General features: G+C 41.5%; 2 protein-coding genes across 3 annotated transcripts in view; both read right to left on the minus strand.

The window, feature by feature from the left end:
• The window catches only part of LOC120043673 (CMRF35-like molecule 5), a 6,823-nt gene extending 6,116 nt beyond the window's left edge, over positions 1–707 (minus strand). For both annotated transcript variants that reach the window (XM_038988228.1, XM_038988227.1), the window contains exon 1: positions 474–707. In XM_038988228.1, the coding sequence (XP_038844156.1) occupies positions 474–513 (40 nt within the window). In that variant the 5' untranslated portion in view covers positions 514–707. The remainder of the gene's footprint in view (positions 1–473) is intronic.
• Positions 708–1,562: 855 nt separating this feature from the next.
• On the minus strand, positions 1,563–14,670 carry LOC120043672. The gene is made up of 4 exons (XM_038988226.1): positions 14,279–14,670; positions 11,813–11,958; positions 10,197–10,394; positions 1,563–1,925 (listed from the first exon to the last, which is right to left on the minus strand). Exons 1-4 carry the CDS (start codon positions 14,538–14,540, stop codon positions 1,563–1,565), a joined length of 969 nt encoding a protein of 322 aa, XP_038844154.1. The 5' UTR covers positions 14,541–14,670.
• Between the last annotated feature and the right edge of the window lie 282 nt (positions 14,671–14,952).

A 14,952-nucleotide genomic window follows, 5' to 3' on the forward strand; every position in this document is an offset into this window, starting at 1 on the left:
TACACTGCTAACCATGTGTATATGACACATTTATGCCATAGTTTGTACATCTCAACAGTGGGGGCACCGTTTGTCACCGTTATAGTGCAGTTAATGTATTGTTTGGTGTTCTGTAGTGACGTTGCTGGCCTGCATCCCCCACACATGTTGGAGGAAGTTTGCCCCATTAAGGTTTACATATCAAAATCGATACTGTATTTTAGTTACACTGTTTATACACCACATATTTCATTTATATACTGGATTCTTGACGTAGCTCACTCTAATATATTCCCTGCTGTACATATCAATCTTAGTTTATCTTGTGTAAATTCCCCTTGTGTACATATGTATAGATTGTATTATGATACTGCTACAGTCTTATTTGTGCATTATCATAAGAAACAAGCTCAGCACTATTAACCTTTCTGCTACTTAAATACATGTGTTCATTTCCTTGTTTACTACATAAATATATGAGAGACAGAACTCACCTGAGAGGAGACAGCAGGAGACAACATGGAGTATCTTCATTCTGGACAGGTACTCCTCAGTTACTATACTGTTAACGTTACTTTACCACCACAGTTACTACACTGTTAAAGTTACTTTAATATTACAGTAACTACACTGTTAAAGTTACTTTACTATACTACCTGCTAGTTCAGGTCCACAACAGCTGTCTGTCAGCTACTAGTTTGACAGCAGAGTGTTTCTGAAATTATCTTTCTTCCACGACTACTCCCCCCCCCCCCCCCCATGTCAGAGAGACAGAGGTTGTAGTGATGGTGGTGGTGGAGGGGGAGGGCTTTATCCTACACATCCTGATGATTTCTCTGTAGTGACCTCAGTGTCTGCAGGCCTGTGTGCTGCAGAGTGAAACTGGTTCAAACCGGCCGGAGGTTAGACTTCTAAACCACCAGAGAACTCAGCTAGCTGTGCTGACTAAGTGTTAAAACTGTCAATTTCTCTGTTCTAAAGTTACCATGTTTGTTTCAGCAGAGGAGGAACACATTGTTCAGATGATGACAATATAGTTAAAGTATACATCATTATATTTTATTACATTTTAATGACATTTCATTGATCCAAATACAGTCTTTGTAAATGATCAACTCAACAGATGAGTTTCTGAACAGAAGAAACATCCCTCCTCTACAACCCAACTCCCCCTTAATGAATGATGTCATCACATAACAGACAGGCTACTGAGATCTCAGTAAACCAATAGAAATACTTAAACTGTGAAGGCAGAGTTTGTTGACTCCACCCCTTTATTGAGATTTGCTGTCAGTGTTGAGCAGGGCATTCGGCGTTCGCCGCCGGGCTCCTAAATTGCCCATCAAGTGAAACCTCCGCTCACCCAGACAAAACATGCAAACTGTCAGTGAGAGAACAGGAAGTAGAGAGAGAGAGAAAGAGACCAGCAGAGAGAGAGAAAGAGACCGGCAGAGAGAGAGAAAGAGACCGGCAGAGAGAGAGAGAGACTGACAGAGAGATAGAAAGAGAGAAAGAGACCGTGAGCGAGAGAGAGACATAAAAAAAAGTTAAAGAGAAATTTGTTAAAAATAGAGGTCAGTGACTCAAGTGTCTCTGGGTTTGCTGATTGTGGAGTAGATGGGAGGAGCCTCAGAGCAGCTGTGTGGATGATTGACAGTAGAGTAGGCGGGGCTTTTGTTCACAGTAGCATAGTCACATGATGAAGTGCCCTCTGTAGTAATGGCAGCGGTGGTTTCATTGGGGCAGCTGCCCTCTTTAGTGATGGTGTCAGTGGCTTCGTTGGGGCCACTGGGGTTCTTGTGGAAGTTGACGCTGGCGTAGTGGAGAGAGTCAGAGTGACTTGTGGGTAAGTTGGCGGTGGCGTAGATGGTGGAGGTCGCAGCGCCTGAGTCTGACCTTAGGGGGCGCTCCATTATCTCCTCATAGTCACCGTCACCATGACAACCCTGGAGAGGAGAGAGGAGAGAATAGTACGACACTCACAAACACACTCAATGACATCACTCAATGACGTCACTCAGACACAAAAACTAACAAACAAAATACACTGACCCCTTCATTGTTTCCTGTGTCTGGACTCACTCTGTGTGTTGAAGAGACAGATCCTGTGGAACACAACACACACACAGAGAGAGAGAGAGAGAGAGAGAGAGAGAGAGAGAGAGAGAGAGAGAGAGAGAGAGAGAGAGAGAGAGCGAGAGAGAGAGCTAGCGAGAGAGCGAGCGAGAGAGAGCGAGAGAGAGCGAGAGAGAGCGAGAGCGAGAGAGAGAGCGAGAGAGAGCGAGAGCGAGAGCGAGAGCGAGAGAGAGAGCGAGAGAGAGCGAGAGAGAGCGAGAGAGAGAGCGAGAGAGAGCGAGAGAGAAAGAGACAGAGAAAGAGACAGAGAGAGAGAGAGATGCACTTCCACCAGAATACAGCAGGGGTCAGACACTCCTCAGTGACTATTTATGCTTCTCAAACAGGGACAAATGATGACATGCTATTATGCAAATTAATTTATTCGAAATGAAAATGGAAAGATTTCGAAAAGGGGAACTTTCTCTCTTTTTATAGACCTGTGAGTGTGTGTGTGTGTGTGTGTGTGTGTGTGTGTGTGTGTGTGTGTGTGTGTGTGTGTGTGTGTGTGTGTGTGTGTGTGTGTGTGTTTCTCACCTGTGACCTTATTGTATTTCTATCTGTAGACTATGATCAGGCTGATCACCAGCAGTAACACTACCAGACTAACAGACACCATGATGACCACTGAGGTACCTGGAACACACACACACACACACACACACATACACACACACACACACTCACACACACACACTGTTAAGGAATAGATTAGACAAACCAACTGTTGCACTAACCTACCCTCATATCATAACACTAACCTACCCTCATATCATAACACTACATACAGACATGTCTACCACTAACCTACCCTCATATCATAACACTACATACAGACATGTCTATCACTAACCTACCCTCATATCATAACACTAACCTACCCTCATATCATAACACTAACCTACCCTCATATCATAACACTACATACAGACATGTCTACCACTAACCTACCCTCATATCATAACACTACATACAGACATGTCTACCACTAACCTACCCTCATATCATAACACTAACCTACCCCTCATATCATAACACTAACCTACCCCTCATATCATAACACTACATACAGACATGTCTACCACTAACCTACCCTCATATCATGACACTAACCTACCCTCATATCATAACACTAACCTACCCCTCATATCATAACACTAACCTACCCCTCATATCATAACACTACATACAGACATGTCTACCACTAACCTACCCTCATATCATAACACTACATACAGACATGTCTAACACTAACCTACCCTCATATCATAACACTACATACAAACATGTCTACCACTAACCAACCCTCATATCATAACACTAACCTACCCTCATATCATAACACTACATACAGACATGTCTACCACTAACCTACCCTCATATCATAACACTAACCTACCCCTCATATCATAACACTAACCTACCCCTCATATCATAACACTACATACAGACATGTCTACCACTAACCTACCCTCATATCATGACACTAACCTACCCTCATATCATAACACTACATACAGACATGTCTAACACTAACCTACCCTCATATCATAACACTAACCTACCCTCATATCATAACACTAACCTACCCTCATATCATAACACTACATACAGACATGTCTACCACTAACCTACCCTCATATCATAACACTAACCTACCCTCATATCATAACACTAACCTACCCTCATATCATAACACTACATACAGACATGTCTACCACTAACCTACCCTCATATCATAACACTAACCTACCCTCATATCATAACACTAACCTACCCCTCATATCATAACACTACATACAGACATGTCTACCACTAACCTACCCTCATATCATAACACTACATACAGACATGTCTAACACTAACCTACCCTCATATCATAACACTACATACAAACATGTCTACCACTAACCAACCCTCATATCATAACACTAACCTACCCTCATATCATAACACTACATACAGACATGTCTACCACTAACCTACCCTCATATCATAACACTAACCTACCCTCATATCATAACACTAACCTACCCTCATATCATAACACTACATACAGACATGTCTACCACTAACCTACCCTCATATCATAACACTACATTCAGACATGTCTAACACTAACCTACCCTCATATCATAACACTAACCTACCCTCATATCATAACACTAACCTACCCTCATATCATAACACTACATACAGACATGTCTACCACTAACCTACCCTCATATCATAACACTAACCTACCCTCATATCATAACACTAACCTACCCTCATATCATAACACTACATACAGACATGTCTACCACTAACATACCCTCATATCATAACACTACATACAGACATGTCAAACACTAACCTACCCTCATATCATAACACTAACCTACCCTCATATCATAACACTACATACAGACATGTCCAACACTAACCTACCCTCATATCATAACACTAACCTACCCTCATATCATAACACTAACCTACCCTCATATCATAACACTAACCTACCCTCATATCATAACACTACATACAGACATGTCTACCACTAACCTAACCTCATATCATAACACTACATACAGACATGTCCAACACTAACCTACCCTCATATCATAACACTAACCTACCCTCATATCATAACACTAAACTACCCTCATATCATAACACTAACCTACCCTCATATCATAACACTAACCTACCCTCATATCATAACACTACATACAGACATGTCTACCACTAACCTACCCTCATATCATAACACTACGTACAGACATGTCTACCACTAACCTACCCTCATATCATAACACTACATACAGACATGTCTACCACTAACCTACCATCATGTTATAACACTAACCTACCCCTCATATCATAACTCTACATACAGACATGTCTACCACTAACCTACCCTCATATCATAACACTACATACAGACATGTCTACCACTAACCTACCCTCATATCATAACACTAACCTACCCTCATATCATAACACTACAGACAGACATGTCTAACACTAACCTACCCTCATATCATAACACTACATACAGACATGTCTACCACTAACCTACCCTCATATCATAACACTAACCTACCCTCATATCATAACACTAACCTACCCTCATATCATAACACTAACCTACCCCTCATATCATAACACTACATACAGACATGTCTACCACTAACCTACCCTCATATCATAACACTACATACAGACATGTCTAACACTAACCAACCCTCATATCATAACACTAACCTACCCTCATATCATAACACTACATACAGACATGTCTAACACTAACCTACCCTCATATCATAACACTACATACAGACATGTCTACCACTAACCTACCCTCATATCATAACACTAACCTACCCTCATATCATAACACTACATACAGACATGTCTACCACTAACCTACCCTCATATCATAACACTAACCTACCCTCATATCATAACACTAACCTACCCTCATATCATAACACTACATACAGACATGTCTACCACTAACCTACCCTCATATCATAACACTACATACAGACATGTCTAACACTAACCTACCCTCATATCATAACACTAACCTACCCTCATATCATAACACTAACCTACCCTCATATCATAACACTACATACAGACATGTCTACCACTAACCTACCCTCATATCATAACACTAACCAACCCTCATATCATAACACTAACCTACCCTCATATCATAACACTACATACAGACATGTCTACTACTAACCTACCCTCATATCATAACACTACATACAGACATGTCTACCACTAACCTACCCTCATATCATAACACTAACCTACCCTCATATCATAACACTAACCTACCCTCATATCATAACACTACATACAGACATGTCTACCACTAACCTACCCTCATATCATAACACTACATACAGACATGTCTACCACTAACCTACCATCATGTTATAACACTAACTTACCCCTCATATCATAACTCTACATACAGACATGTCTACCACTAACCTACCCTCATATCATAACACTACATACAGACATGTCTACCACTAACCTACCCTCATATCATAACACTACATACAGACATGTCCAACACTAACCTACCCTCATATCATAACACTAACCTACCCTCATATCATAACACTAACCTACCCTCATATCATAACACTACAGACAGACATGTCTACCACTAACCTACCCTCATATCATAACACTACATACAGACATGTCTACCACTAACCTACCCTCATATCATAACACTAACCTACCCTCATATCATAACACTACATACAGACATGTCTAACACTAACCTACCCTCATATCATAACACTACATACAGACATGTCTACCACTAACCTACCCTCATATCATAACACTAACCTCCCCTCATATCATAACACTAACCTACCCCTCATATCATAACACTACATACAGACATGTCTACCACTAACCTACCCTCATATCATAACACTACATACAGACATGTCTAACACTAACCAACCCTCATATCATAACACTAACCTACCCTCATATCATAACACTACATACAGACATGTCTAACACTAACCTACCCTCATATCATAACACCAACCTACCCTCATATCATAACACTAACCTACCCTCATATCATAACACTACATACAGACATGTCTACCACTAACCTACCCTCATATCATAACACTAACCTACCCTCATATCATAACACTAACCTACCCTCATATCATAACACTACATACAGACATGTCTACCACTAACCTACCCTCATATCATAACACTACATACAGACATGTCTAACACTAACCTACCCTCATATCATAACACTAACCTACCCTCATATCATAACACTACATACAGACATGTCTACCACTAACCTACCCTCATATCATAACACTACATACAGACATGTCTACCACTAACCTACCCTCATATCATAACACTAACCTACCCTCATATCATAACACTACATACAGACATGTCTACCACTAACCTACCCTCATATCATAACACTAACCTACCCCTCATATCAAAACACTACATACAGACATGTCTACCACTAACCTACCCTCATATCATAACACTAACCTACCCTCATATCATAACACTACATACAGACATGTCTAACACTAACCTACCCTCATATCATAACACTAACCAACCCTCATATCATAACACTAACCTACCCTCATATCATAACACTAACCTACCCTCATATCATAACACTAACCTACCCTCATATCATAACACTACATACAGACATGTCTACCACTAACCTACCCCTCATATCATAACACTAACCTACCCTCATATCATAACACTAACCTACCCTCATATCATAACACTAACCTACCCTCATATCATAACACTACATACAGACATGTCTACCACTAACCTACCCTCATATCATAACACTAACCTACCCTCATATCATAACACTAACCTACCCTCATATCATAACACTAACCTACCCTCATATCATAACACTACATACAGACATGTCTACCACTAACCTACCCTCATATCATAACACTACATACAGACATGTCTACCACTAACCTACCCTCATATCATAACACTACATACAGACATGTCTACCACTAACCTAACCTCATATCATAACACTAACCTACCCTCATATCATAACACTACATACAGACATGTCTACCACTAACCTACCCTCATATCATAACACTAACCTACCCTCATATCATAACACTAACCTACCCTCATATCATAACACTACAGACAGACATGTCTAACACTAACCTACCCTCATATCATAACACTACATACAGACATGTCTACCACTAACCTACCCTCATATCATAACACTAACCTACCCTCATATCATAACACTACAAACACACATGTCTAACACTAACCTACCCTCATATCATAACACTACATACAGACATGTCTACCACTAACCTACCCTCATATCATAACACTAACCTACCCTCATATCATAACACTAACCTACCCTCATATCATAACACTAACCTACCCTCATATCATAACACTACATACAGACATGTCTACCACTAACCTGCCCTCATATCATAACACTAACTGTAACGGCTTTCTTCCAGGGGTGAAGGAGAGGACCAAAGTGCAGCGCGGCTAGTGTTCAACATGTTTAATTAAAGAACAAGGAAACACTACAAACAACTTACAAAATAACAAACGTGAAAACCGAGACAGTCCTATCTGGTGCAGAACACAAACACAGAGACAGGAAACAAACACCCACAAAATCCCAACACCAAACAAGCCTCCTATATATGATTCCCAATCAGGGACAACGATTGACAGCTGCCTCTGATTGAGAACCATATTAGGCTGGACACAGAAACAGACGAACTAGACACACAACATAGAATTCCCACCCAGCTCACGTCCTGACCAACACTAAACAAGCAAAACACATAATAACTCTGGTCAGGACGTTACACTAACCTACCCCTCATATCATAACACTACATACAGACATGTCTAACACTAACCTACCCTCATATCATAACACTAACCTACCCTCATATCATAACACTAACCTACCCCTCATATCATTAAATGCAAATTCATTACTTAAAAATCATACAATGTGATTTTCTGGATTTTTGTTTTAGATTCCATCTCTCACAGTTGAAAATGTACCTTTGATAAAAATTACAGACCTCTACATGCTTTTGTAAGTAGGAAAACCTGCAAAATCGGCAGTGTATCAAATACTTGTTCTCCCCACTGTATATACTGTGTTCTAAACCATCTACTGCATCTTGCCTATGCCACACGACTATCTCTCATCCATGTATTTATATGTACATATTCTTATTCCATCCCTTTACATTTGTGTGTATAAGGTAGTTGTTGTGAATTTGTTAGATTACTTGTTAGATATTACTGCACTGTCGGAACTACATTTACATTTACATTTAAGTCATTTAGCAGACGCTCTTATCCAGAGCGACTTACACATTGGAAAGTTCCTACATATTCATCCTGGTCCCCCCGTGGGAATTGAACCCACAACCCTGGCGTTGCAAGCGCCATGCTCTACCAACTGAGCCACACGGGAAGAACAAGCATTTCGCTACACTCGCATTAACATCTGCTAACCATGTGTATGTGACCAATAACATTTGATTTGATTTGACTACACACACACTGACAAACACACACTACACACACACACTGACAAACACACACTACACACACACACTGACAAAAACACACACACACACACACTGACAAAAACACACACACACACACTCGAGCAACACACACTAACATTAACATTGTTTTAAACATTTTGATAAGTTTTAATGAAAAGCTTAAAAAGCCAAAGTGTATGTACATATACAATAGATATGTAAATCTCAAAGGTACAATGGACTATTATGGCTTTACTGTCTTCATTATTTTAACAGACAAAATGAAGCCAAGATAATGACAAAACACATAGTTCATATTTACACAAGTATTTACAAAAATGTTGGTTGACTTTCAGAAAATCTGGAGATTTTAAACCCAGATGGGTAGTCCATGTTGTACAAACAGTCAAATCACATGAGCTGTCTTTGTGATGTCACTTCCAAGATGGCGGAGCTGTGGTGACAACTCTTCATCTCTCTACGGTCCCAAGTGGCATCCTATTCTCATTAGAGGACTATATAGGGCTCTAGTTAAAAGTAGTGCACTATATATGGAATAGGGAGCCATTTGGGACACATGCCTTGTATTTTTGGTATTTTGGTATTTTATTAGGATCCCCAGTAGCTGTTGCAAAAGCAGCAGGTACTCTTCCTGGGGTCCAACATATATACTGTATACTGTAGATCCTATAGTCCTCCATTATTCTGGGTAGCTGGGCTGTAGAGTGGAGGGCATCTTATATCATCTTTGCGGCAGCTAGTGTTAGCATAGATGTCACAGCGTGGGAGACCGGTGGCTTGGCCAGCAGGGTTGGTTGTAGAGGCTTGGTCAGCAGGGTGGGTTGTAGAGGCTTGGCCAGCAGGGTTGGTTGTAGAGGCTTGGTCAGCAGGGTGGGTTGTAGAGGCTTGGCCAGCAGGGTGGGTTGTAGAGGCTTGGTCAGCAGGGTGGGTTGTAGAGTCTTGGCCAGCAGGGTAGGTTGTAGAGTCTTGGCTAGCAGGGTAGGTTGTAGAGGTTTGGCCAGCAGGGTTGGTTGTAGAGGCTTGGTCAGCAGGGTAGGTTGTAGAGTTGGTAGGTGAGTTGACAGTAGAGTAGACTGAAGAGATGACCACAGGTAGTGTGTGTGTCTGTCTGTCTGCCTCTCTGATCTCCTCATACATACAGTCAACCTGCATAGAGAACCAATGACAGTAAATACATGTTCAGATATGAAAAGAAGTTGAGGCCCTCAACCATCAACATGTTAGCCACTGTTTTTCTCCATGTAATGATAACAAGCTACAGCACAATCCCACTAGAGCAGGGGTGGGGGACGTCCGGCCTCCGGGACATATACGGCCTACGAGACCGTTTGATCAGGCCCCCGAGCCAATTCATAAATCTTTCTTTGTAAATAAAAAAGCTCTAGACGTTGTTTTTGCACAAAAATATATATTTTTTAATCCATGGAAATATGCTCGCAAGGTTTTACGGACTGAAGGATGAAGTAAACCAATTAATGGCGATGAAGGGAAACCTGTCGCGGAACTGAGTGATGACAAGTGGATGTTTGATTTGGCCTCCATGGTGGACATAACCAAGTATCTGTCTAAGTTGAACGTCAAGCTCCAAGGGACCAGCTTCTCAGCGATCTGCTGTCAAACGTGAAATCGTTCGAAGCAAAATGAAAGCTGTGGCAAGTCCAACTAGAAAGGGGTAACACAGTGCATTTTCCTACTCTGCAAGGACAAGAGCCTGAGAGGACGTGGGAATATGCCGGTGAGTGTGGAAAGCTCGCCAAGGCATTTTGTGAGCGGTTTAAAGATGTGAAAAGTAAACAACTGGAATTGAACATATTTGCAACCCCGTTTAACGTGGAACCAGCGGATGTGCCGGATGGCCTACAACACAAAGTCATTGAGCTGCAAAGCAACGATGAGATCAAAGCCAGGTACAACAACCTCCTTCTCCTTGAGTTCTACAAAATGTACGTTAGCGCTGAGCAGTTTCCTGTTCTGAGGAGACATGCACTTAAATGTGCGTCTGTGTTCGGGACGACCTACTGCTGTGAGGAGTTATTTTCCAAACGGACTCTTGCAAAGACTTGATTCCACTCAAGACTGACTGACACAGACCTGGAAAACCAGCTGCGAGTAGCGTCATCTTCGCTGCCAGCTGACATCAAACGCCTCAACAAAGACAAGCAGTTTCAGCCATCGCATTAGAGGTGAGTTTCAACAAGTAATCATAATAACAACAGCATTATATACAATACTAATACTTATTTAAATAGGAATAGCACTTTTCTAAATACTCAAGAACACAAGAAACATCATATAACTCATATTAACTATAAAACCAATGTCAGTGATTTAAAGTCACATTAAAACATGAATAAAGCAGAAAATTGCCTTTAATAATATGGCCCCCAAATTAATTAATAAATATCCAAACGGCCCTTGATGGCAAAAGGGTTCCCCACCCCTGCACTAGAGGCTGTAGACTCACACACTCAACCCTTAGATGTTAAGTTTACCACCTCCCTGTCTATCACCTCTACACTACAAGTTATTATGGACAAACACACACACACCCTTGTGTCTCTCACCTCTCCAGTAGGGTCAGGTTGTGTGTTGGAGGAGACTGGTGGTGGTGTTCTCCTGGTTCCTCTCCTCTGTCTGTAGAACAGGAGCAGGACCAGTCCTAACACTGTCACCTTGGCTACCAGACCAACACTGGTCCACACCATCAGACCTGACCACAGACAGGAGAGACTTTACAGAGTACTGTATATATCATAGATACCATCAGACTTGACCACAGACAGGAGGAGAGACTTTACAGAGTACTGTATATATTATAGATACCATCAGACCTGACCACAGACAGGAGGAGAGACTTTACAGAGTACTGTATATATCATAGATACCATCAGACCTGACCACAGACAGGAGGAGAGACTTTACAGAGTACTGTATATATCATAGATACCATCAGACCTGACCACAGACAGGAGGAGAGACTTTACAGAGTACTGTATATATCATAGATACCATCAGACCTGACCACAGACAAGAGGAGAGACTTTACAGAGTACTGTATATATTATAGATACCATCACACCTGACCACAGATATTAACATATTGTATATAGTTGATTCCGTCTATATTATGTGATAGCCTGAAAGAATTGTATAACATCATATTAAAGTTGTCTGAATGTGATAGAATGATGGAAGTGACAGGTCCATCACACCTGCTCTCTGTGAAGGACCAACACTGATGTCTCCAGATGGCAGGAAGGTTGTGGAGAGGTCAGAGGATGTTGTAGAGAGGTTTGGGAGGGTTGTAGAGAGGTTTGGTAAGGTTGTAGAGACATGTGGTCTGGAGGTGACAGGTGACGGTTTAGGAGTGGGAGGAGCTAAGTGTAAAAATAAATAATACTTTAGCTTTTCTCTCGCTGGACGTACAGTGCCTTCAGAAAGTATTCAGACCCCTTGACTTTTTCCACATTTTGTTTCGTTACAGCCTTATGCTAAAAAAAAATGTCATCCTCAGCAATCTACACACAATACCCCATAATGAGAAAGTGAAAACAGGTTCTTAGAAATGTTTGCAATTAATCTAAAAAATAAAATAAAGAAATTACATAAGTATTCAGACCCTTTGCTATGAGACTCTAAATTGAGCTCAGGTGCATCCTGTTTCCATTGATCGTCCTTGAGATGTTTCTTCAACTTGATTGGAGTCCAACTGTGGTAAATTCAATTGATTGGACATGAAAAAGGCACACACCTGTCTATGGAAAGGCACACACCGGTCTATGTAAGGTCTCACAGTTGACAGTGCCTGGCAGAGCAAAAACCAAGCCATGAGGTCGAAGGAATTGTCCGTAGAGCTCCGAGACAGGATTGTGTCGAGGCACATATCTGGGAAAGGGTACCAAAACAATTCTGCAGCATTGAAGGTCCACAAGAGCACAGTGGCCTCCATCATTCTTAATTGGAAGAAGTTTGGAACCACCAAGACTCTTCCTAGAGCTGGCCAGCCGGCCAAGCTGAGCAATCGGGGGAGAAGGGCCTTGGTCAGGGAGGTCACTCTGACAGAGCTCCAGAGTTCCTCTGTGGCGATGGGAGAACCTTCCAGAAGGACAACCATCTCCGCAGCACTCCACCAATCAGGCTTTTATGGTAGAGTGGCCAGACAGAAGCCACTCCTCGGTAAAAGGCACATGACAGCCTGCTTGGAGTTTGCCAAAAGGCACCTAAAAACTTGCAGACCATGAGAAACAAGATTCTCTGGTCTGATGAAACTAAGATTGAACTCTTTGGCCTGAATGTCAAGCGTCACGTCTGGAGGAAACCTGGCACCATCCCTACGGTGAAGCACGGTGGTTACAGCATCATGCTGTGGGGATGTAAGCTAAGTACAGAGAGATCCTAGATGAAAACCTGCTCCAGAGCGCTTAGGACCTCAGACTGTGTGAAGGTTTACCTTCCAACAGGACAATGACCAAAAGCACACAGCAAAGAACGCAGGAGTGGCTTTGAGACAAGTCTCTGAATGTCCTTGAGTGGCCCAGCAAGAGCCCGGATTGAACTCGATCAAACATCTCTGGAGAGACCTGAAAATAGCTATGCAGCAACGTTCCCCATCCAACATGACAGAGCTTGAGAGGATATACAAAGAAGAATGGGAGAAACTCCCCAAATACAGGTGTGCCAAGCTTGTAGCGTCATACATAAGAAAACTCAATGCTGCAATCGCTGTCAAAGGTGATTCAACAAAGTACTGAGTAAACGGTCTGAATACTTATGTAAATGTGATATTTCAGATTTTTTATTTGATAAATTAGCAAACATTCTAAAAACCTGTTTTTGCCTTGTCATTATGGGGTATTGTGTGTAGATAGATGAGGAAAAAAAACTACTTAATACATTTTGAATAAGGCTGTAACGTAAACAAATGTGGAAAAGTCAAGGGGTCTGAATACTTTTCAAAGGCACCATAAGACATTAAGCCTAAAAACAAGCGTTTTGAATTTAACAAGGCAAATGTGATTGTGTTCACTTACCATCTGTAACTGTGAGATGCACCTCTTGGTATGTGTCTGGGCCATATCTCTCCACTCCACACCAGTAGGTCCCAGAGTCTGTCTTCATCAGGTTCTTGATGGTCACATAGAAGACTCCATTTCCCTTGTCTTCTATACTGTATCTACCTTGAGTTACATTCTTACTCCCCTTCGTTTCAACCAGAATGTCTCCATCAGAACATGTCCCCTTGCAGAAGTATTTGTTGTTGGTCCCTGCCCAAGTGAACGAGCAGCCGAACATCACTTGTCCTCCCACCACCTCCTTAATGACATCTGACTCCACAACACACAGAGCTGTCAAACAGAAACACACAGTACACAACTGATGACCTGTGAGATGTACTTTAACCCTGCTCAAATCTAACTTTAACCCTGCTCAAATCTAACTTTAACCCTGCTCAAATGTAACTTTAACCCTGCTCAAATCTAACTTTAACCCTGCTCAAATCTAACTTTAACCCTGCTCAAATGTAACTTTAACCCTGCTCAAATCTAACTTTAACCCTGCTCAAATGTAACTTTAACCCTGCTCAAATCTAACTTTAACCCTGCTCAAATCTTACTTTAACCCTGCTCAAATCTTACTTTAACCCTGCTCAAATCTAACTTTAACCCTGCTCAAATCTTACTTTAACCCTGCTCAAATCTAACTT

This window comes from Salvelinus namaycush, unplaced genomic scaffold, assembly GCF_016432855.1.
Source record: "Salvelinus namaycush isolate Seneca unplaced genomic scaffold, SaNama_1.0 Scaffold991, whole genome shotgun sequence".
Classification (NCBI taxonomy): domain Eukaryota; kingdom Metazoa; phylum Chordata; class Actinopteri; order Salmoniformes; family Salmonidae; genus Salvelinus; species Salvelinus namaycush.